The 25,273-nt window shown below is 40.2% G+C and overlaps 2 protein-coding genes across 2 annotated transcripts in view; both read right to left on the bottom strand.

Annotated features, from left to right (window-relative positions):
* LOC124163187 (polyhomeotic-like protein 2) overlaps window positions 1-25,273 on the bottom strand; it is a 404,958-nt gene that overhangs the window by 267,755 nt on the left and 111,930 nt on the right. The window lies entirely within an intron of this gene.
* LOC124164478 lies at window positions 1,603-24,507 on the bottom strand. Its single transcript, XM_046541809.1, has 9 exons — window positions 24,228-24,507; window positions 23,997-24,113; window positions 23,678-23,785; window positions 23,482-23,562; window positions 23,259-23,318; window positions 19,341-23,159; window positions 18,400-18,536; window positions 11,106-11,250; window positions 1,603-1,802 (listed from the first exon to the last, which is right to left on the bottom strand). The coding sequence occupies exons 1-9, from the start codon at window positions 24,505-24,507 to the stop codon at window positions 1,603-1,605; spliced, it is 4,947 nt and encodes a 1,648-aa protein (XP_046397765.1).

The following is a 25,273-nucleotide window of genomic DNA, read 5'->3' as shown; positions in this document are numbered from 1 at the left end:
AGCAATCGGACCACACTCGTACACGCCCATCGAGTCACGTCTACAGTGTTCGATAGGGGGTAAGTACCAATTTCTCCCCAAAATGCTTTGTATTAGGGAGTGTGGTAGCGTAGTGGATAGAGCATATGGCTGCTAAGCGGAGGATCTCGGGTTCGAATCTCGAGGGAAGCCTTTAAACACCCGCCAACAGAAATCCTTGGCAGCCCAGTGAAACGAACTGGCCACCCTACCCTAAAAAGTGTGAAGTTCATACGCCTGTGGCCTAGTCCGGAGTGAGCTCTACCCACACCTAACCAAACCAACCTTCGGATTTAATCATTAAGTGAGTGATGCATTATTTTACATGTAAATTCAAGCCTAATTCCACGAGTAATCATATGTCTGGGATTAGCTCTCACCAATCATTATGTACCATTAATTTCGCAACCTACGGTAATACATAGGCCCATGTGATCATCCATAAAAGAAGGCCATGCAAGAAAATCAACGTAATATCAAAAATTTCCTGCTGGTGTGCATTTTATTCGATTTGACAGTTTAACGAAATACCAATGTTTATGTTGCAGTTAATTCCGTTGTTTACCGTTCTCCGGAAAGAGAAATTTTTGAATCTCTTCAAAACAATACATAAGTTCAAAAATTACACGGATTAAAACTAAACTAATTAATTAAACTTCAAGGACACAAAATTTTAAAATTAAACATAAAAAACGTCCACTGCCTACACTTCGCAATAGAAGACCATCTAATTCATTATCACTAGCAAACCGGTGGTGGTGGACATTTTTCATAGAATGCCCGATTGAGTTCTTTTTGGAGGGCTCTCTGTGTACAGCATTGCATCCGTCGCATGGGACGCTAAGGCATGGTCCCCTTGGCGCCTTATGTTAGGACCAGGGTAATGCTGACACCGGGTTTTTCTCCACCCTTCATTCCCTACCCTTCCCTCATGGGTCAAATGATCTCAGCGGTCGGTCTATTCCTCCATATATCATACCATACCATACCATCGAACTAACTAAAAGCGTCCACTATTGTACAATGAATACCAGTCTATATTATTATAGTGGCGGCTTTCCAATCCAATCCAATTTTCACAAGAGAAAATGGTAATGGTGTTCAGATGTCAAATGTAGGAGAGGAGAGACTCCTAGCCCCTCTCCCCCCAATGTACCTATCCTGTATCTGCTGCTAGTTTATAGGATTCCATTCAATATTTTCCCCGTTCTACTACATTACGAGCTTAAATGGTTTGAGCTGAGCTCACAGATTATCATCATTGTTCATAGCTATTTCAGTAAAGTAATCCATATCGTGAGTTATTATTATATTGCGTGTTTCCTTAGATTCCGGCATGCACGGTAAGTATTAGCTCGGTACCTATCGTGACCAAGTACGTGAAGTCTTGAATGTTAGTAGGAGGTATGAGTAATTCTCCGAAAAAATATATGCATTCTTGCATAAAAAACCCTGCCCATTAACTTTCGTCGCATGACAAATATGGGACCCATAAAGCTCAACAAATGATGAAAGAATATCCATCAATCTTATCTCCATGCTTTTAAGCTGATATGATGTAATGAGGGTGGCGAAGAGAGCCCATTAAGTTGCTTTCAGGGAGCTGCAGGTGAGATAAATGAAGGAGGGTGGGGGAATGGGGGACGGGAGTGGGGGGTGACTGGCTGTGACGTAGAACCAGAGACTGCGCGCGCAAACTGACGAAGGTCCACTTGATTTTGAATAACTGCACAACGCAGGTTCAGTGGGCAGCTTGTCACTATGGTCATTGATCTCAACAACCCCTACAACGAATTAAGAATTTAATGTTCCCAAATCACATTAGAACTCCACGATTATTGACCTCCACCACGATTCCATCAATCGAAATCGGTAAAAAGTGTAAGGCCTACATCGAATTGAGCATTTAATAGTCCCCAACCAAATTAGAACAACACATTAACACTGAAAACTTTAACCATTCACGGTCATCCTATATCTAATCTATCGAAACTTATCTATAATCGCAAAATATCGACTACTTAAGACAATCGATGACCACTGATGATCATCCAAGGAGTCCAATTTACACGTCGTAGTTGACTGCTAATAGAGTAGACTATCATACTTCACTCACATATGTGAACAGTGACTGTGAATAACTATCAGGGCACTATTTAGTCTATTATTGATACTTCGCAGGCAATGGTACGAGTCTCGTACTCGTAAAACGCACAAATCGAGTGTTGTGTTCGATTGCAGTGGAACTCTAAACTCCACCTAAAAACCAAAATCTTTCATACCTAAGTCTATTGCAGTATACTGCAACGTGTAAATCAAATTTAAGATCAACGTTCATCGAAGATTGTCGATTTTCAACGGCCATCAACTGTGGTGATTCAACTACAAACGCCACCAACCGATGAATTACAACCACCATCACAGAAAAGGACGCACCCACGATCGACATGGCAGCTTAATTAATCAATTCTCGCCGTCGAATGTCGACATGGAAACTGTTCGATGGAGCAAGCAAATCTCTCACAGCGTATCCTCGATGGTGGAGGCCGTTGCGGGAGTTGGAAGGACTTCCGGCCGTTGCGGTTCGCTGTCAGAGAGGAGGAGAGGTGGTCGTTGGATATATCCGGTGCTTTTCCGATAAGGGCCGAGTGAGGCCGCAGGGACGCACCAGATTGCGGTGCGCTCCAGAAATGAAAACATAGCGAAGAGGGGGCGCGCACTCTCGCAAAGTGATGTAAACAGTGGAAGCAAACGTGCCTCGTGCCAGACCAAAAGCACGCGTGGAAGCGATGCCGCAAACGAGGAAGATAGGCGAATACGCAGAAGGCTTTAAAATAACAAACGCTGAGATGCGATTAGAGTAGAATGCACTGCCTTTAAGTTAACTGTCTTTTTCGTTTACCATAATACTGTATTAGCAAGTGACTCAGTCCGCGGTCACGCGCACGGGGGCATAGTTATTCACGCCAAGGGTGATATGAGCAATGAAAAGGTCATTTGGCTCAGCCGGAGTTCGATCCCGGATCCACCTATTGTCGGTGAGGTGCACTAGCAGTTACACCACCAAGCCACAAACCTGCTAAGTTGTGAATTCCAGACGGGATTTCGATAATAAGCTACCCGTAGTGTTTCTCTCCAGCAGTGGCTTAGTAACCACGAACTCCGCGGAGTCGGAGCTCCGTCTCAATAAGGAATCGAGACGCTTGAAGGAAGCTGACTTGGAAGTGTCACTGGTAGTTAACCAGAAATTGGGAGATCAAGGTTCGAACCCCAGCTGAGACCAGCGGTTATTTCATTACGAATTTCTCCTTCCGTGCAATAGGGTGGTTTCCTATTATTTTTTATTGCCTAAATCGAGAGACTATTACTCCTGGAGAACGTATTTCAAGCTTTTAAATTTTTAAATGACGATATCTATTCTATCGCGATTAAATGAAAAGTGAAAAATTTCAAGCGCGCGAAAAATCGACGGCTAAGTATGAATGCTAGGAAAACTCCGTGTGGCGTCATTCTGGTTCCCGCTGTGGGCGTGTGAGGTGACCTTGGGGCGAGGCTTTGAGCGCTGATACGACGCAGGATGCTAGCAGGTAGCAGAGTACCCTGCTAGCTGGTAGCGCTTGGCTAAAATAAGGATTATTAATACATTATCAAACGAAGAAAACTTTCCGACCATAGCCAGTTTTAATAGGTGATTATTAACACATGTCTCCCTGAGCTCTGTGCCTCATGCATGCATTGGTAATCTCAGACAATGTAAAACTCCTATCTACTCGTATAGAAACTAGGTCCCTGTGACGTCACGTGGAGTGGAATCACATTGGCGCCAATCTTGCCTTTTTCAAATGAGGATAAAATTGACCATTGCCATTCGTGTAAACTAGGATTTCTAAAACCAAATAATTTGTACATTATGAATACACTAATTGTGGGTAAGGAATCGCAATCAAGTCATTTCATTTTCTTTCATGAAGGAAACTACCTTATTCCTTTTAATTATATGCCCTCTACGGTGCCTGCCTCATCCCCCCTCTACTCGCTAACACACGCTATCAAATGTCGCAAATTTTTTAGATGTTTTCTAAGAAAATATTTGTAACTGACAACAAATAAAAAAGGACCAACTTATAGAAAACCAAAAACCATGCTAAGCTCATCAGGTAGACAACGAACATAAGTAAATCTCTATAGCCTCCGGCTCAACCTTATTTGGTACATGATGATGGCGCCGCTGCGTCGAAACTAGTTGTACCACGAGAATAAATTGCTGGATGAATACATAGTTTTATTCCTTTCATTTGTTACCATAAGTAAAAGTGAAAATTAGAATTCGCACTGATTTGTAAGTTAAGGGAAAGATAAATTACCGTGAGAAGGGCCTGAGTTTTATCTCATTTCGGAAAATTCTCTTATATATATTAATTCTCCCTATATAGCGCTCATTCGAGGCAGACACTGAGCTTATTCCATTCTAAATATATGTCAGTATAATACTGCCAGCTCGTGTGTAATATTTTAATCCTGCGCCGTGAACGGTAGTGAAATTTTCATGAATTTCCACGAGAAAAAAAATCCCCTGGACCAAGGACCCTTGAGTTTCCGGGTCAGAGCGCAGCCCACTAAGCTATTCACATTCTTAACGTTCCCGACGTTTACGTTCAATTGTACTGAGGCTAATGGTTATTGATATTCGAATATATCGATTAGATAAATATACCGAATATCCAGTACCATGAGCCTCGGTACAATTGTCATGGGAATCAAAGAACTTAGATAGTGAAGTGCTCTGAGCAGTGGCCCAGAATGCGACCGAAAGGTCCACGGTTCGATTTCCAGTTCAGATGATTCATCTCTCATAGCAATTATTGTCAACCGATTTCATGTGAATGAAAATCCAATTGAGTTTATTTTTTCTTTAACTGGGCCTCAATTTTATACGTCGATTAGTGTTATGAAGTGTGGGTCTTTAATAATTAAATACAAAATTTTGGGCCAACGTGTCGGTACATTTTATTTATTTATTTTCTTAACCCCGAAAACGGCACTGATTGGCCTTTTCATCGGTGGGATGGGACATAACGACGATAGGCGATAACTGACATCCATGCCCTGGGCAGGGGTAGTCTACCCAGGTGGGACTTGAACCCGCGACCCTCAGCTTGGCAGGCGAGGACTCTAACTGGCCGCCACCGTACCTTTATGCCTTCAACAGGGCCATGAATGAAAATGATTGCATTCATTTTGTAAATTTACAATAAAGATGAGAGAAGAGTTTTGCATTTAATTTCTTAAGACCCACTACTACTCCATGACGCTAATCAACGTGAAAAGCCAATGCGAGATCCAAACTCTAAAAATGGATCTTCTTCCGCACGCAACTCCCTTCAACAGCGACAGGGACATATCTAAAATTTGATGCTTTCTCGCCGCAGTTTTCCCTTTTCGAGGGATTGCAGCGGCCCCTCATACCCCCGTGGGGGACGTGATTGCTCCCCCCTCCCACCACAGAAGGAGGCGCTTTACAAAATTTCCCCGAAGAGAGGCTGGAGTAATGGGAGTGATGGAGGAAGGGGGGGGGGAGAAGAAAGCCTCGAAACAAAGGCAAGGCCATCCATCGATCTCAGAGATGCACAGAGGGGCGAGACGAATAATGACTTTTCCCACGCGGGAGAGTTGTCTACATATATCATGGTCTCAGATCCGATTTTTTTCAAAATCATTTTTATTGGACCATTTTTTAATGGGAAATTTCATTCTTAGCGCACATAACCTCGCACCCTTGCGCGTGGCTGCGTAATAAGTCACTTATTTCATGCGGTGCTTAGGAAATTGTTCGTCGCGAAATAATTGGGTAGGGTTTATTTCTCTGACAGTGGATTAGCCGGTACGCCCTCTGTCTCCCGCGTACCATATATGTGGACCTAATTACACCTTGTTCCCGAAACCCAGTCTGACAGTCATTCACATTACAAATAAATAGCTCGGTGACGTATCAGATAAAATACAGAATCGGCAATTGGGAGATTCGGCTCGAATACCGCCGAAGCAAAATTATTTTTGTCTTGGCGAATTACATCCATGGTGTACACATCAAAACTGGGTAATATATTAGCCACCGTCCAATCCGTCTAGCCCAATTCAGAGCTCTAAATAAAAAAATAAAAAAATTCGGACTAATTCTGGTGACTCGTGAAGAAGAAATCATTGCAACTTAGCCTCTTTAGATAGTAACCAATTATGGTTAGCATACATTTCAGCATTTACATATACGTAATTGATGCAAAGAATTAAATGGCCTTGTGATGGATGAGAATGGTCAACAAATTGTTGTCGTTGGCAACCTGCATGCCATCCGAAATATCTTTTGGGGGTGGCATCACTTCGCATTTTGCCTTTTGGAAGTTGAATATGAGGTAAATCAAGTACACGTTCAAATAATATCTCTTAACAAATGGTTTTCAAATTAGGTAGTAGAAAATTTTCCCGCTTAGGGAAAATTTGATGCCGAAAAAATAAAATTTTCGGCCCACCCTAATGCACAGACAGGGTAGAGCAGGCACTGCGAGGAAGCGGCTGGGACGTGCGAAGAGGGGAATGAATGGATTTGTTCAGGGAGGATGACGCTTTTTTCAGGCTGCTGGCTTTCACGTCTTATTTTCAGCTAGCTAATGGATAGAAATGCAATAGTTCATCGTTTAAAATATAAATACCAAAACACTAACGCATACTAACCATGATTTCAGATGCATTAAGTGTAAAATTATTGGAGAATATCATCTAAAAAAATTATAATTTTTTAGGAACTTAAAGTCAAGAACGAGGCAGCCCTTATCTCTACGGAGACTCACTCATCACCCGCAAATTAGCGAAAAATGTGAAGATATCCCAGAGGAAAAGCAATTTCTCGATCAAGAAAAAAACTGTTTTCTGAATATGGAAAATGATTTTTTCTCCGTGGAATTTTCAGCAATTAAAATCTATTTAATGCTTCTAAAATCAATTTTAAAAAGCAACTTAGCCATAAGTAATATTATGGATTTCAGAAAGGGAGACGGTAAACATAAAAATGATCAATAGGAAATGTAAGAGAGAGTAAAAATTAAATTTCGTGGAATGTAAACTGGAAACTTGAAATCTGTAGTCTTAAAAGCTTAAAATTGGACAAAAGACGGGGATCGCGAGGTAAAAGTGGACAAAAAAAGGGAGTCATCGGTGTAATTGGGAGCTGGGGAGGGTGAAAAGGAGGTGGAGAAAGGACAGAGGCGCCCCTGGCGACCTGACGAGGATGCGGAATCAAGCGAGGACTCATCGGAGACGCCATGTGATTTCCGGTGTTATCTCGATAGGTGCGGAAATAAAAAGAGGGGAGTGCGATAAGATAAGGCGGAGCAGAGAGGCGGATCGCGTCCGAGGGAGTGTGTCTGGACGGCCGAGGGCAACTGACGGCTGAAGAGTATGCGATTTCGAATCGATCGGTCGACGGGCTAACGACGACGCGCATGCGCACAAGCTATTTGAACGAGACGTTCCGTCGACGCTAAGGTGCGATACTACTTTTTTTTGCACACGAAAGTGAGATCATCAGAGGCCAAAAAGAAGAATTCACTGTTTTAACACTAGGAATACCGAACTTGACACCCCCCCTAGAACTACCGAATGGAGTCATTTTGACTCCTACCTTATTATTGTTTATTTTTGCTGTTTATGTCTGTTTTTATTGATAGATTGCATTAGTTTATCATTTTTGTTAATAATTGCAATATTTCAGACGTCGTTTTAACAAAAAAATATATTTTTTTTAAATGCGAAATTTGACAGTGTTGCTTTGAAATTCTTTTTTCTTACATGTTATGTTGTTTTAATAGAATTATAATGGAGGAATTGGATAAAACAGCAAACGTAGACTTTTCAACACATTTTATCATATTGTTTGAATGATCAAAAATATTACTTAGGCTACATGGTATTTGGGAAGATAATTAACTAAAGCAAAAAAATGTAGTTGATACGCCACGCATTTGTCTAAGGTGCTTTAGAGTTCAAGCATTGTCGTTCATTTTCATTGCCCACACAAAGACTTTTGGCAGGTCTTGCAATTCCCAACTGATAGATTATTTTTGCACTTTGGTTTTGCCTGGAAATAATTTTTTCGCAGAAACCCGTCAGAAGAATCTGCGGCATTGGACACGCAACGATTTTATCTACATCTAACATGAGGATCAGCCAACTCTGTGACGAGCTTTTTCTAAAACGTCTTGCGCGAAATGTTTTAGGTAGTCTCAGTGTACACTATCCATGAACACCTGCTAAGTTGGGAGTATTTTCCAACGAGTAGATAGGCTATCACTGAGTAGACGTTCTTGTGGTATATTTGTGATTTCATCTCTTTTGGTTCTTCTATTCTCTTTTATTTACCTTTCCCACAATGCTAGTACCCTGGATTTTTTTGCTGTTCAGCGAGTTTGACTGAGGTAAAGTAATTATATACAGTAACATTTCGCCCTTTTTCAGAAATGGTTGCATTGGTTTCAGTACTGCTAATCGGCAATCTGCATGAAGTGAATTACCTTTTCCAACATAAGGGAAGGCATTTGCAAGATATTTGCTCTCCTTGTCAACAGGTAGCCAATATTCATGGCCGTATTTGTCCGGATTATAAGGAATGTACAGAGTGAAATATACCTAATTACACTGGGAAAAAGTTGTTCATCAACTCTAATGTACGGACCAGGTTTGTAACAAGCAATGTAATTCTCTATGAATCTATCGTACACTATTGAAAAGAGGGCAAACTTGACAGTTTTGAGCCGCTGGAATCAATTAGATTTCTTATCAACTCTTAGACATTGCAAAATGTTAACAAACCTAGTCGTTCGTTGTAGAAAATGGTATTCCCCAGTCGTTTGACCAAATACTCTCAATAGAGTAATCATTTGTACCTGGTATTCCTCGGGCATAAAATATGGCTATACATGCAACTAGCTCCACATCGGAAAGTGTAAAATCTTCGTAATTTTGCCTGCGTGACTACTAAGTAGGGCGATTTGGTCAGACACAACAAACCTCATCCGCCCCGGCGCCACCCTACCCTCGCCCATTCCTACCTGTCCTCCCTTAACCCATCAGCTGCCCAGGCCGTCCCATACCGCCATTTGGGGGCTCTGATGACGTTATCCACTCGTTGTATGCACACAGCTCTCATACTCTCACTCACGTGATTGTGACGTCATGGAGAGTTGCAACTAATTTTCAGAATATTCGAAATGCCGAAAAAAAATTCTCCTGCTCCGGGATTCGATCTGCCGTCCTTTCCATTGACAGTCGAACACCTTACCACTAGTCTACAGATGCTCGTGCATTGTATTGCGGTTCTTAATGTATATAATATCTTGTATGAATCACTGATTTTCGAGTTCCCTCCCCATCCGATCCTCGTAGAATGCCTACTGAGACTTTGTGGAAGAAAATACGATTATTAATGTACTTTATTGCGACATGAAAGAGTGGCTGTCCTTAATTACCAAGACCACCAAAGATTAAGGTTGGATGTTATGTTCCTCATTGCCCAGGACTCAATCAGTCCTCAGTATCGCAAGTATAACCCTCGACCATTATGAAACATGCATTTGAATGCTGCCTATCTCTTCCCTCCTCTTCTCCCTGGGCAGAGTATTGCGATCAACAGCTGGATCGTAAGGATATCTCCGAGTCGTTACCGTACATCTTGCCCTCAGTTATTTGGAACTTATTCTTACTCACCAATTCGCCAATTACGCGATGTAGGTCTTGCCCCATCCCCTCTCTTTGCAACCGTTAACTCTCCCCCTGACGGAGAAACTTTATTGCGATATGAAAGAGTGACTGTTCTTAATTACCAAGACCCCAAAGATTAAGGTTGAATGTTATGTTCCTCATTACGCAGGACTCAGTCAGTCCTCAGTATCGCAAGTTTAACCTCGACCATTATGAAACATGCATTTGAACGCTACCTATCTTTTCCCTCCCCTCTTCTCCCTGGGCAGAGATAGTGACTTGATGTGACGTTCCGTCTCATATATCTTTTACCAGACGGGAAATGCTGAACATGCGATACCAACCCTTCCATGACCAACCTTCTCACTACCTCACGTGGAGAACTTTGTTGAGAAATGCAACAACACCACCGTCGTGAATCAGTCGTAGGGGCCTGCCTGGTAATGCGTCGGTTTGGAGCTGAATCCTTCCAGGGCGAAGTCCACACTTGATCACCCTACGTAGCACACAATCAAAAGGAATGAAGGTTTTGCCTCACAAAAATTAAAGTCAAACACGGTGTAATTTATAATTGGTATATTTTATTTCTGGTAATTTGTACAAAAACAGATAACACCACATGAAATATTTTATTTCAAAATCAATTCAATTAATTTATCATTAAAACTTCCACACATTTCCAAGACAAATCTTTTGCAGACATCCATATCAGTTCCGTATTCAGAAAGTTCGTCATCGACATTATTAAGAAAGGAAAATATATGATCTGAAATATTGTCAAAATTTTTGCACACATGAGTAGATGTTTTTCCTCTGCACCCATTGCAACTGTTTTCTACTTTACTGCAAATATTTTGAGTCAAATTATCCATAACATTTTGAAAAGACTCTCCCCAATTTAAGCACTGCTCGATGGCATGGTCGACACATTTTTCTAAACGTAGGAGACCGCACCAAGAAGTTGATCCTAACCACACACAATATTTTTCCTCTCCATCCACCATTTTCACTAACTTAATTAGTTTTTCACCATAAAGTTCACAAAATTGCACACTAATGTCACCGATCGTAAACTTATCCATTTCACTACCAAGACCACTTTCGAAGAAGGAATCAATCTTTCTCTTCTCTTGAAGAATTTCTCTCCATTGCGGCGGTCTGAGGGATACACCTAGATTTCCGTTTTTCCCGATGAATATAACAGCTAGAAATTCATTTTCAGGTTCCAACCCCACTGTTACCTTCTTTGTCCCGGAGCAATTCAGGTTGTACGTCGTATTCATCAATGTGTTAATTTTTTCTCCCCCTAGAATAACTCTCTCGGAAGGAGTGAATACTGTCTCTGTAGTAGGTGATTGTCGATGATTTCCTCTGTGGTCTGGGCGAGTGTCGGTACTGGTAGTTCGATCCATCTCTTCGGTACGACGTCTTCTGCTCCGTTTGGTGTTGGTTGTTTGCCTGCTTCCTTCGTAGGTTCTGGATCTGCAACGTTTGTTAGAGGCATAAGGATGAAGTCTTTTGCCGGTTTCCATTACGCTAACAAGATGTAACTTGTCGATGAACAGAGGTATAATCGCTGTCTCTGACTACAACGCGACTCTGCTTACTAGGTCTGACTGACTGAGCGTGCGTCTATGAAGTACCTCGAATTATATTTATACCGTGCATGAGCTTATCACTTAACGATGAATGTACATTCACTTCAAACGGTAAACATGATGAGGATGTCATGAATGTTATTCTATCACTAAGATGCTTGTGACGACTTGTGCAAATAAATTACCGATTGGAGATTAATTAGTCACTCGACGGCCATTGAACTTTGACCACTCATTTGCTTGTCGCAGGGTATTTCCCGTCCACGTAAGAACAGCAGGATTGACATTCATTAGTGTTATATCTACTTATATGCCCACAAATACGTCCCATGATATTATCAACAAACGATTTCACAAATCTGTCGTTCTTTTCTTTATTTTTGCTAAAATATTTTAGCAAGGAATCAATAGTATTTCCGTAACTCCTATGGTACAGAAAGAAAATGCAGTAATGACCGCATACTTCGGAGGAGTAGTCTTGCAAATGCAAATCGCTGAATCGCCACGAACATGAATTACGTGAAATGAAGTCTCTGTGATATTTGACAATTGGGGGCAAACCGTAGCTATCAAAATATTCCCCTTTATGATCGTCTCCGATGAAAAATGCCACCCAGTGTTCCCCTGGTTTACGATGAGGATCTGTGTTGGCGATGTAAGCGCATGGTTTCTGTGTATGTACCGGTAGTTTGTCAGCTGCATAAACGCCGGTAGAAATACCTTTAGATATTTTGATGTGCTCAAGGACTAGTTGCAGCTCAAGCGAGTTCATTTTTATCAATATTCTCACTGAACCACTGACTTACGTTTACTACATTTTCTATAGCACATACGTATTTATTTCCAATGCTGTGGTTCGAGTGGAAGCATCTTAAACTTCTTTGTTGAAAACTCTTCAACGAAGGACACCCATATTCCTCCACATCGATGACTGTCTTACCGAATAAACTAGCTAAGTATTGTGCTTTTTGAGATCCTTTTACATATATGTTTCGGTATTTGCTTCCTATGATGAATAATATTCGTTTAATATCACTGATATCACAATGACCATCATCCCACGTTAGTCCGTGGTGGAAGGCGTACAACCAAGAATTTTGTTTCCTGCGACGCTTAGAAAGCTTCGAAGCGGGGTACGGTGGTCGAACAAGCCAGTGGTTGAATGATCTCCTCCTCTCGTCCAGTATTGCGACTTCTTTCAGTACAAAGTTTCCTAAATCGTCCTTGCACGCTTGAAAATCGACGAAGAGATTCGACATAGCTGGATGGCTTCCCAATAGAAACTAAAATATTTTACCCGATGCCGACACATTTTAACCGCTGAAATCTACCAATACATTTCTATTCTTATCAATCTCAATCATATTATCAAATTCAGCATAAATTATGCAATTTAAAGTCTCCTCAAGAGCATCTGAAAATCGTACATCCAACCTTAGACTTCCTTGTCGCATGAGATTCCAATGAGATCCGATGTTAGCCGAGAGATCAGGTGTTAAATCGAAAGCTGTTAAGCAATATCCATTTGGATAATCTTCCCGACCAATCGAATTTCCTTCATTTTGAAAGTGATTTCCTGTGCCGCTGAATAATGAGTGATACGCCGTTACATATAATTTTCTATCTGTGAAGTCTGTGTACAAAGGCTTCGACGGGATTTGCTGCCCCTCGACGTATAAGGATAAGTGTGTCCTTTTAAAATGATGAAAGTTGAAAGGGTTTTTAGTGACATCACCATTGAAAGCTTTGTTCGTTACGAACCCCAAAATACACCGTCTTGGTAATTGCCCTATAAAGATATTATCTATTATTTTACTTTGTATTCCAGCTGAAATAGTAAGAACTTTCATGTCAACTCTTGTCAGAGGATATTTTGCTGTAGTCTTTTCAAGTGCCTTACTGTGTGCAATCATTACAGTTGGATTGATTTTAACTCGTCTTACTAACAGTGTTGCATCCAAAATATTTACTTTAGTATTGCCAGCATCCGACATGAGACTAAAATGATCCCGAGATCTTATCATTTTTACCCTCAACTCAACCCCGTTAAGGAGGAATTTTTCTTGATTGAAAATGTCACTGTGAATACGTCCAATCATATCCACAGGTTTACTCAGGCGTATATAACTTCTTCGATCGACGAGACCCTCGTTTGCATTTTCAAGATTGTCCATAGCAGCAGCTGTGTCTTCGCTCCAAAGTGCCATTGTCAGATGCGTGCTTTTTGCGTCGTTCCCATAATTAAGAAGCGTTTCTAGGTATGCACGGTAAGGATAAGTATTGCTTGGGGGAGAAATCAACTTTTGATTCAGATACACATCAACTTGAGTGAAAAGCGAGTGCATGAAATTATTCACAGGTCCCACATTGTGTTCCCCCGTAATGGCGCCACCATCATTTTTCACAATTCGCACTGTGACGTGGAATAAAGTCTGGCTCAAGTCAAGATACTCGTCACCGCTCGAAGGAATCAAAAACTCGATCGGCGAATCATCATTAATGGAGGATATCGGTTTGTAATGTACCCACTGACCATGTTGAATGCTAGTTTGCGTCGGTGGAATGGTAAAGAGGTCCAATTCGGATTTAGCGCATTCGCAGGAATGCGAATGAAGAAAAGACATTTTTTTCAATCAAATATGTCTATAATGCGCTTCTCGGATTTTCTCTTTCGTGAGACGACCTTCCGAAGTCCTTTCCTATGGACGATTCTCTTTCTTTTCACTTTCTTGTCCTTACTCTTCCTTAGGTTCTTCTTCTTCTTCTTCTTCTGACCAGAGAGTCTTGTCGACTTCTTCACTCTTGGAAGTTTGAATGAAGACTGCTCATTATATCTTCGTCTTTTATTCTTGTATCCTGATCCTTTCATCAGATTGTCCACTGTTTCAATAGCTTTTCTTTTAAGGTTATCTCCTGCTTCATCGAGACGTTTTCTCACAGACTCACGTACGGGCCTATTTTGGGACATGTCCCCAAGTACATTAAATCCTGTTCGGAGAGCTTCTTTACCGACAGCTTTCGCACCTTTGCTCAAAAACGGCAACACTGTTCTAAAAACTCCACGCAATATACTTCCGAGCCCATGCCCACGCTGAAACGATGATCCGCGGTACACATTTGTGATACCCGATCCCGTCTGGCTTTCATAATACCTCAAATATGGATCCTGTAAAATGATTGGTGATCTTCTATTCATTGTTTTTGGATATTTTTCTTCGGAAATGTAGTTTAACACATGAAGTACCGAACTCAAATGGTATGCGGTCACCCGTGTCATCCCTTATGTCTATTTCGACGCAGTCAAATTCCCGTCGTATTACGGATACGTAATGTGGCGTGTCGAATATTATCATCTTTTGTGTGCCATAGACATATTTTCTTGTATCAAGGTTTACTATTCTTAAAAGTGGCGCACATGCATCACCAACGTATTGAGGTTCAATGAGATCGCAGTAAATATACATTTGCATTGGAAAACCTAAGAATATGTTGGCCGGTTTGGATGAAATATGATCACTAGAAACACGAACTTTTGGGTCAAAACCAAGCTGTAAAGCCAGACGTGGTTTAAAGGTAAGAAATAACTCCTGCCCGTTTATTTTTACTTCATTTTCTTTGCTTCTCACGCTTTCTAGTAATAATTCAGGTTCATTTTTCACCCTCGTAATTCTGACACGTCCAGTACTACCTTCAGCTCTAAACAGAAATTGAGATGAAATCTGTTCTTTTTTATTTATCTCCCGTATTAGATCGCCAATGTGTCCGTAGTTGCCCGGTTCTACTTTAGCTTTGTAAAGCATCTCATTACGTTCACCAATACGAATCACATTATTTCCATTACTGACATTTAGAATAGAACAGGGGTAATGAAATTCCACAATTGCAACCTGCCATTCACCACCCAGTTTGAAATGTCTTTGTAACTGAGTTCGAAATCGTGTTGTTGTATTGTCAGGAAATGATTGGGATGAGCTGTTGCTGGGTAAAGTCACATAAAATTCCTCCTGATTCATCTTAGAGCCTTTATATCCTTCAACTTTACCCACGAATCAAATGACTTTGGATATCCTTTCCAACGCACGATCGCTTCTTTTCTGTTGCCCTTTCCTCGGTACCCCAGTATTTTATCTATTTTGTGAATTTTGGTGGTAGGTAACTTCACTCGTTGTAATTCCTGACCGTAAAAGGTGCCGATTATTTCCTCCCCCTTCAAATCTTCGATCACATATACTATCGGCCGCCTCTTAAGAACATTTTTTACTGTAAATATTTCTATCGACCAGGCGCTTTCATAGCCTTTCTGAAATGTATTTCTTTCTTTTGCTATTCTCACATAATCTCCTTTTTTAATTTTATATTTAGCATCATTATATTTACTACTTTTGGGACGTTTGAGTTCTCCCTTCTCCTTCTTCTTGTATAAATTTTTCCAAACCTGATAAATATTTCGCTCATTGACTTCTGCTGGAGCCATTTTAATGCTTGAGTGCTTAGTTTTGTTGTAGCCATTGACCAATTTAGAAATCACATCAACGTACCGACGGGTATTTTCGGATGTAAAATATCGCCACATACGTGTTTTGAGAGTACGATTTAATCTTTCGACAATACATGCCTTCACGTCTGGGTTTCGCGTTACATAGTGATGAATATTATGTTCCTTGAAAAATTGTTCCATTGTCGAGGATGTGAATTCTCTACCTTTATCGGACTGTAAATATAAGGGTTTTCTCATGCTCTTGTTGAATATTTCCTCGAAACCTCTTTTCACATCTGGAGATGACTTTGTCTTGATGGGAATGCACCAAGCAAATTTACTGAATACATCTATTACGGCTAGTAAGTAATTGAAACCGTCATTGTCTTTCCGTAGAGAGCGCATATCATTTAGGTCGCACTGCCAAAGATCATCAATATTATTAACAATGTACCTATTTCTTTCAAATTTTTTACGCATAGGTTTATGCAATGTGTATGAATCAATCCCCTCCAGCCATTTCCTAATTTTATCTGCAGAGTGCTTCCCCTTTAACGAATTTATTAAGTTATAAGCACCAGAAAACGCTGCAGGATTGGATGGGTCTAGGTATGTCTTACTAATACTCATTATAGCTTCAATTTTTCCCAGCTTCTTATTTTATAAGGATTAAAGCGAGAACTTTCTTTTCCCTTAGATTTCCTTGGAATAGGTCCTCCGCTGGTGATGCCTATTTCATTACTCGACGGGTGAATGAAAGCCAACCGCTTTTGGTTACCAATATATTCTTTTGGCGTGTTCAATTCTCTCAAAGCAGTACAAAATAATTCCCATCCTTGAGGATTTGAACTTTTCCTCGGTCGTATTATGTCATTTATTAAGTCAGTTATGTTTGAATGTGGAATAACGTTTCCCTTAACTTTGACAATACCGCGATCATCCCAAGAAATAATATCATTCCTAGTTATCATGCTGTGCAAGAGCTCTGCCTTTCTTCGAAAGGACTGAGGTACAGAGTTTATTATTTCAGATTTTGAATAGCTACCGTGGTCCTTGATGCCCTCAGATATTTCCTCTCTACCTGTGATTGCGTTGTCAGCTTCCACAATAGGAAAATACGTAGGTTTTCTCTGCTTTTCTACCAGATTTAAATACCTTTGTAGAACTTCTCTGTATTTTACCCATTTGTCATGATCTGTAATATCATTTTTGGCAAGTATTCCACGCATTTCCTCATCTAAGCGAGATATTTGTGTTGGCTCATTCCTGTGATGAATTCTATCGACAATTTCTTGCGGTACCAAAATCATTTTGTTGGCGTTTTGCATGTTTTTATTTATTGATTGTCGATCCTACTAGAGCACTTAAAACAGATCCCAATATCAAAGGAAGAAAACCATTACCAGACTGAATGATTACACGTTTTTTCTTTTTCCAACATTCACCCCTTTTGATTAATTTTCTTAATACCTTTTTGTGGCGCCGCAATTTATCAAACTGATCTCGATTTACATCAACGTTCCCCTTCAAAATATTAAAAATACATTCACATATGCTTTCAATAACGTTTTTGTCACAAGTTTTCAAAATGAGCCCCCTCTGTGACGGCTTAACTTTACAAAGAGCGGTGAATAGCTCTGCGTACCTGTTAACAGCGCGAGGCATTCTTGTGAAATGATTGTTTTTGCTCGCTCTTTACCTTTTTAGTTTAGGTGTGTACGCAAAGTTAAATTTGTCGTCTGGGAATATACAAGTTCTTATCCGATGGTCATCGGGTGTGTCTTGTTTAAGATCAATTAATAAATATCCATAAGGATTTGTTGTTGCATCCCTATATGCATCTTGAATGAATAGAGGGTTTTCTGGAAATATCTGTCTAGCCAAGTAACTCACTTGAGTTCTATCTCTGGGATTTTTAAATATTACCAAATAGTGAGAATTTAGAGATATGTCGCGCCTGCCACGTCCCTGATTAAATATATTTTGAGTGATAAAAATCACACTAATGCCACAATGATGCGAGTCTTTAGTAAATAGGTTAACCACCCGTTGATCTACTTCGCTCATTAGATCATCAAAAATAATTAATCTATTGGTGCAGTTGTCACTGAATCTCATGTCAGTTTCGTTTAATTCTGGCAAGCCTTCATGAAAATATACTTTATTATTGTTTTTTAGGTTGCTGGGTATAGAAGCTCTGTTGGCAAAGCACCAAATGATACGGGTAATAGTTTCATCGACCATATAATTAATTTCCGATATGAATTTTTCTAAAAACACTGTCTTCCCGCACCCGGTAGGGCCTGCTATGATGGCTGTGAAAGGATGTTTCCAAGGGAGATTCATGATGTAGAATAGTACCATCCATAGTAAATCCTTTATTTAAATACTTTATTCACTAGTCTTTAGCATATGATGAATAGTTGAATACAATGCCACCAAATGGCTTTGGCAAACAGTTTAATTTATACACATACACATGCGCATATACTAGTAATCGGTGAGAGGGAACAGATCTTCAGATGACCACAATGCAAGACTATGGTTAAAGCTTACATTAGCATTGGACACACTATTTTCACTAGCTTCATCGTCATCAACATCATCATCACCACTGCAGCTCTCATCCCGTATCTCAATCATTTCTATACTTCTCATGTTGGTGTTCTGATCATCTATTGTGACAGTAACCTCTGGATAGAGAAATGAAAGCGACGGAGGTAATTCTACAGAAAAATAAAATTTTTCTCGTTATAATACCCACAGGAATTGAAATAAATAAATGAATAAATTACAAGGACTATTCTGACAAAATATCAAGTCTATTCACTTAGAAAACAATGAAGTACATTCACGTTAAATACAATCAAAGTACCAGAAATATTTCATGTTTGTAAGTTTCAAACAATCCATCATACATAGATTTAATGGTCATAGGTCAAACTCTTAATGAATATCATAAAATATTCATTGCAACGAAAATTCATTTTGAAAAATACATTTGAATGAACATGTTACATTTACACAATGACTTATATAAATTTATGTTCTTAACAAATCATATTACAACTGCAAAAGACGTGCAAACAATGTAACAAAAATGTTTGATGAGTACAAAGGAATGTACTTATCTGGCTTGATTGTTATTGTTGCTATTCATATTTACCATAGCACATATACAAATCATTTTTAAAATATCAAGTGTATTCACATTCTCCTCTTATCATACTATTGTTTGTACCCATAGGGTAATGAGCAAAAGTTCTCACACCTTCTTCTTTTTGTGTAAACAACGCGGTATATTTTACGCTCATCACGTGAAATAACTTTGAACGGAGCCATTCTCCCTATTTTTCTGGGTATTTCCACAATAACAGAGATTTCGCTACCGAAAACCATTTCTTTTAAAGATTCGAAACATACCAAATTCTTGTTCGATATATTAAGTGAAATCCCTTTTACTTTAGTGACAGTTTGAATATTTTTTGGGTTCCCACTACAAGCCACTTTGTAGGAGTAGTTTTTGGGTCCGCCACTCACGAATTCGGTGATGTATGAACCTTCACCGTAACGCGATAGTTCATCTGTCATTTCTCCTAACGAAGTTCCTAACTCAGGAGACCAGTCTCCTTCATTCTCAACGAACAAAACCGAATCTGTATCCCAATACAGTGCTCTCGGCCCCAACTTATCCAGATATTCGAATAACTCAAGTCGTGCATGTGCCGTAGTGTAGCATGCAATTGGGACGCTGATGTTCGCGTTGGGCTTCAGTGCATCAGAGCTATCTGTGCTACACACACAAAGCAGAGTTTCGCTCACAGGTAAGATTCTGGTAACTTCAATGTTAGGATCAGTTAGCTTATCATATAAAGTGTCCACATCAGATATGAATTCCGTTTTCGGAAACACATCTCTCTGTCCAAACTTTCCCCATAAGGAATTCAAAATTAACTTTACTATACTTCTAAGTCCTTCATTTTTCTCAATTTTACTTTCATCCAACCTTACTCCTTCTTTTTCATAAACACTCTCTAACCACCTGACTCTTTCCTCCTTTGTTTTGAACTCAGATGGCCACCCACTGGCTTCCATTTTTATCTTGAGGAAAGTGTTTATGTAGTTTGAGAAAAGACCACCCGAATTTTTTGCTTTGTCAAATTTGGTACAGTCATACTGCCAGAGCTCGGCCGTATCGATAATTTTATATCCCTTTCTCACAGCTGCTTTCACCTCGTCAGTAACCCAGGTACCGACGATCCATCTGTCACTTTCGTTGTCGTGCACACAGTCGTTTTGACTCCTTTGCTGAACGCATGTTCGGCACAAAGGAAAAGTCAACTTGTTGTCCCATCTGTATGGGAGAACGGGGTGGTATAACTTTCTTGGTGGTAGAATTGTGCATTTAATGAGACCCTCCCAGCGATCTATTGTGGGAATTTCTTCGCCAACAAAAATCTTAGGGTGCCCAACCGGATATTTCCTCCACTTATTTACGTACGGATAGAGTGAACAGACATCAACGTACTTTATTTTTTCACCTCTAGCGACACTGTGGTACATCTTCCCCGCATTAGTCCTACCTCCAAAAAAAGCGTCTCTAGGATCTAGAGGCTTTTTCTCAGCAAATGGATTACTCTCCGCGTAGGCTTTCATTTGAGGATTCCCGTTCAAAAGTCTTTGGAATTCGCATTCCCATATTTCTATGAGGTCGCATTTTCCCCTAAGGAGTATTTCACGTTTCCTCATAGTGCTCTCATATCGGGTCCTCATATTTTCTCCGGTACTGTTTGAAATGGGAGCGTCACGATTCTCAAAACATTTAGGGCAACCATGGTAATAGCATCCATAAAATTCGAAAATTGTGGTTCTGTCTCCCTCCTTCAGATAGCCATCAACTTTCCTCCCCATGAAATTAGCTTCATGACCATTTCCTGCGTGATTTATTTTAGCTCCTCTCTTTTTTTCCTCAATCAGGAGCCAAAGGACTGCCACGTGGGACTGCCTGTCTTTCCATCTATATCCCCCCGGCGGGACGATTCCTACGGTGTCTTTAGTGAGAAAGTTTCTTTTGTATGCAAGCATACATGCACCGGCAACTGTAAACGACTCCCTGAATGGGTTTACTTTGGTTAAATCAAAAAATATACTGCAAAATTTCAGGGATGCTAACCGCAAAATGGTAACATCGACGACACAGTATTCTCTCAGCTCTTTCTCATAATGAAAGACGCTCTGATTTTCGTACCATTCGTCAAATACTTGTCTCTCATTTTCAGACATCGTGTTTGCACCATATGCATCCTTTGGTGGCAATGCCCCTGAATAATTTCTATCACAAAAAAAATGCGGGAAGTATCCTTTCTTGAGATTTTCACTTAAGCCGAATGCCTTCGGTAGTTTAGCAAGTGACATCGGCATGAAATTGAGAGAATCAATGAACTTTAAATTGTCTATTTGCATTGATATAATCTTTGTCCCTGTCATTAGTACGCTCGGCTTCCAATTCAATTTGGATGTCATGTGAGAGAGAATAAACTGACCATCGTATCCTTTCATGTTATGGGCCACGACAACTATTTCCTTGAAATTCTTTCTTGGAAGCGTCAAATATGTGAAAAATTTCGAAACTGGGTCATTGCCGTCAAAAATGTTCTGTCTGCACCCGCAAGCATGGCAAATATGCTCAGCTTCCTGCACATGATAACAAATAGAACATGCCTGCTGTACGACGCAAAGAATAGGTTGGTGCTCAAATGATCCGTTTTGCAGTTTTTTATCTTGACGGCACTCAAAATCATAAAAAACATACAGCACTTTGCCGTCCCCCTTGTACTTGACCTTTTGCTCATCAGGCTGCATGAAACAGAAGTGAGGCGGTACCTGAGAACATTTGCATACAGCACAAAATATTTCTCCGCAAACATGTGGAGATGTTCGTCCCTCAGTCCCATACACTCTGGAGCAAAGTGGGCAGAACCGCCACCTCTCGCACACCGATGACTTGTCATCCCCCATTTTCCCTAATTTCTTATGATTCTCGAAGCATTTGATGTTCATAAATTTTCTCTTGCATTGATCACAAGTAATTGTCATAGCCCCAGAGGCGTCACTACTGCAAGAATCATCTCCATGACAGCACGGGCATTTCTTATTACATCTATGGGCACCCTTCTGATTGTACGGAACTCGGCACTTGCGGCAGTAATATGAACAAGAAAATGCACCAGTTACAGAAGTAATTACATTAAAATGACCGTTTTCATAAATTAAATCTATATTTTTCCTCTGTCTCTCAGGAGTAGAATCAGGACCAGCAAAAATGACACTGCGCCCCTTCCTGTCAGAGAATACAGTTACCGTGAAGTCAGACAAATGCTCTTGAAAAGCCTTAAGCTCTTCTATTCCACCACCGTTTTCCAAGTTTACATTCAAGTTCTTACAAAGTTCCAATGCCCTCTTTGACTGCTCGTTTCCGGTGTTTTTTCTGACTTTTAGCTGAACAGAAGGACAATCTTGATGCCTTGACAACGCGACTGCTAAAGCTCTCGCGAGACAAAGCGAATCATCATTACTAATTAGTATTATGCTTTTTTTGGTTCTGCAAAAATCCTCAAAACTCAAAATATTTGGGTACGTAAACCTCTTTCCCCTACCCACAGGCATAATAATATGGTGTGCAGTTACGATCAATTGATCGGAGAGCAAGTATTCGTCATTACTTTGAGCAAACTTGGCGAATGTATCAAACACTACATCAGGAGAAAGCTGGTCAGCCCGCCTAAATGATATGCCTATGGACTTCTCGGGTGAAATATCTGTGGATATAGTCATTCCTAGATGATCACACTCCTTAACATTTTTGGATTTTATATGTTCCAATATTTCAGTCAACGTTCCCTCAATCCAATTCAATGGGGAAACATTTGGAGGACATTTCCTTAATTTGATCCTAATTGCCATACCAACAGTATTAAATCTTTTGTAAAACCTTTCGGCCTCATCGATCAGCAAAAATTTACCTTCATCATGCGAATTCGTAATTTCGTCGTCGTCGTCGTCTCCAACTTCCTGATCAGTCATTCTGCCACTGCTGTTTTCCTCTTTGTCCTCCGCACCATCTTTCTCATGTTCCACGCCCGCTGCATTCTCCTCTTCTTCCTTTTCCAAATTTTCTGCTTTCCTCTTTCTTCTTCCACCGCCAACTTGCACCACATCCCGATCGAAGAGGCTGACGGGATTCTGCTCCTGACCACCATCAGGCTTCTTTCTCTTACTTGATATCGCTGTTTCTTCATCAGAGTCCACGTCGGAATCTGCAACAGTTAAAGGGTTTGTAAATCGAAACTGAATTCAATTACTTATGTCGCTTCAGTTACACATTACGAAAAGTTATAGTTAGCAATTTAACTTACCAATAATGTTAAACTTCTTCCTCGGGTTGCTTATCCTCTCTGTCCCTGGCACCTCCCGTTCTGAATTTAAAATCATCAACCATAGATCAATTTATTGAATAATAAATATTTATTAAAATGTATGATTCATGTTTCTATTCTACCATAAACTGGATTAAATTAAATACATAAATACTCATTGCATAAAATAAATACACATATATAGAAGAAATAAAAATCTCACCTTTTGTTGTAGTGCACGTCCCCTCATTGACGCATGAATCCGCATCCGTGCTGTCACCATCATCCGAAGATGTATCGGGGGCTGAAAAGGTTAAATTGTTCGTTAGTCGATACCACACACACACGCTACTTTTACCGTTTTTCTGCAACTATTTCTATATTATAAAACTTGATTTGCTAAATTCCATTTAACTCACCAACTATTCTCTTTCTTTTCATATTCTTATTATCGCCACATTTGGAATTCCGCTTCTTTTTCATACTCTCGCCGATCTCTTTCTTCTCCTTTTCCTTGACGATAGGATCTAAAATTATAAAGAAATCAATTACTTGTAGAATTGCTATATTATTATTATTATTATCATTATCATTATTATAATTAGCCATCTAATAAACTTTTTTTTTCAGATTATTTAATTTTGAATTCATTAAAGCATATGACTTTTGTCTGACTAGAGTTTTTGCACAATAATTAATATAAATATTATTTGAATTAAAGATGGTCATTTAACTCACTAGATCCACATAATTGTGCCTCTGCTTCATAGGCAACCTTCATGAGGAGATCGTCATCGTCATCCTCCCCCTCCTCCTCCTCCTCCTCCTCCTCTCGGACACTCTCCCGATTGAGTTCTGCAAAAGAAGAATATAAATCTTTTATTATTATTACAGCGTTATTGCTTTAAAAATGATCATAATGTATAACCATGAACTTCACTAAGCACTGACACACGAAAAAACTCTTACCTTGAATGTTCTGCTTCTCTTGCGCGCAATCTTGAAGAGTCTCCTTGCTGACGTTTGCTGTCATACACCGTCCGGACTGCTGTACCCTTTGCCTTGCGGTCTCTAGAATTCCCGTGCACTTGCTCTCCACCATAATTAGGTACCGATGCAGAGCGGGACCTAATGCATCGTCGACAACCTTGTCTCGCGTCAGGCCGTCTAAGTATTCACACAATTCTTGAGATTTAGTTTTCGCAGCCTTAGATCTAATCCCTATCTGCGCTGCTTGATTCTCAAACATCTTAAGATATTGAGCTGCAGCACACTTAACTTTATACGAAATGAAATGTGTCCTCGCCATGGAGTACAGCTCCTCAGTAAGAGCCGTAATTAAAGTTGCCATGATGATGATGATAATCAAGAAGTTTCTACGTCTTCACTGAACAGTGCAGGGGCTACGACTATGAACACTAGCAAGGATGGAATAAACTCGTTAGTTTCAGAAGCATGCGCTTATATATGACAATTTTACTGTAGAGAATGGGTAGAAATGATGTGTTTGGATGCGGTGATGACGGTGAGGTGGGAGAGGAACACACAAATGAATGATTTGCGCATACTTTCATTATCATGTACTGTATCACATCATTCTTGTTGTTCCCTATGAGTTTCAACCATTCGCCATGAGCGTCGTTCGTCTCAAGAAAGAGAGAAAGGGGGGCGTGAGTCCCGATAATGATAACGACGCTAGGACATCAGCGATGACCATCGAATTTCAATGGTTTGAGGAGGGTTTTGGTGATAAACATGAGATAGGTGGATAATAGTACGTCACATATCCCTACAATGAGGTGAAACGTCACATCGAGTCTATACCCCGTGGGATTAGCAAATATCTCTGCCCAGGGAGAAGAGGGGGAAGAGATAGGCAGTATTCAACTGCCTGTTTCATAATGGTCGAGGGTTAAACTTGCGATACTGAGGACTGACTGAGTCCTGCGTAATGAGGAACATAGCATTCAACCTTAATCTTTGGGGTCTTGGTAATTAAGAACAGTCACTCTTTC

This window comes from Ischnura elegans, chromosome 8 (assembly GCF_921293095.1).
Source record: "Ischnura elegans chromosome 8, ioIscEleg1.1, whole genome shotgun sequence".
Taxonomy (NCBI): domain Eukaryota; kingdom Metazoa; phylum Arthropoda; class Insecta; order Odonata; family Coenagrionidae; genus Ischnura; species Ischnura elegans.
The sequence above is the reverse complement of the archived record's forward strand: the minus strand, read 5'-3'. Positions and strand labels throughout refer to the sequence as shown.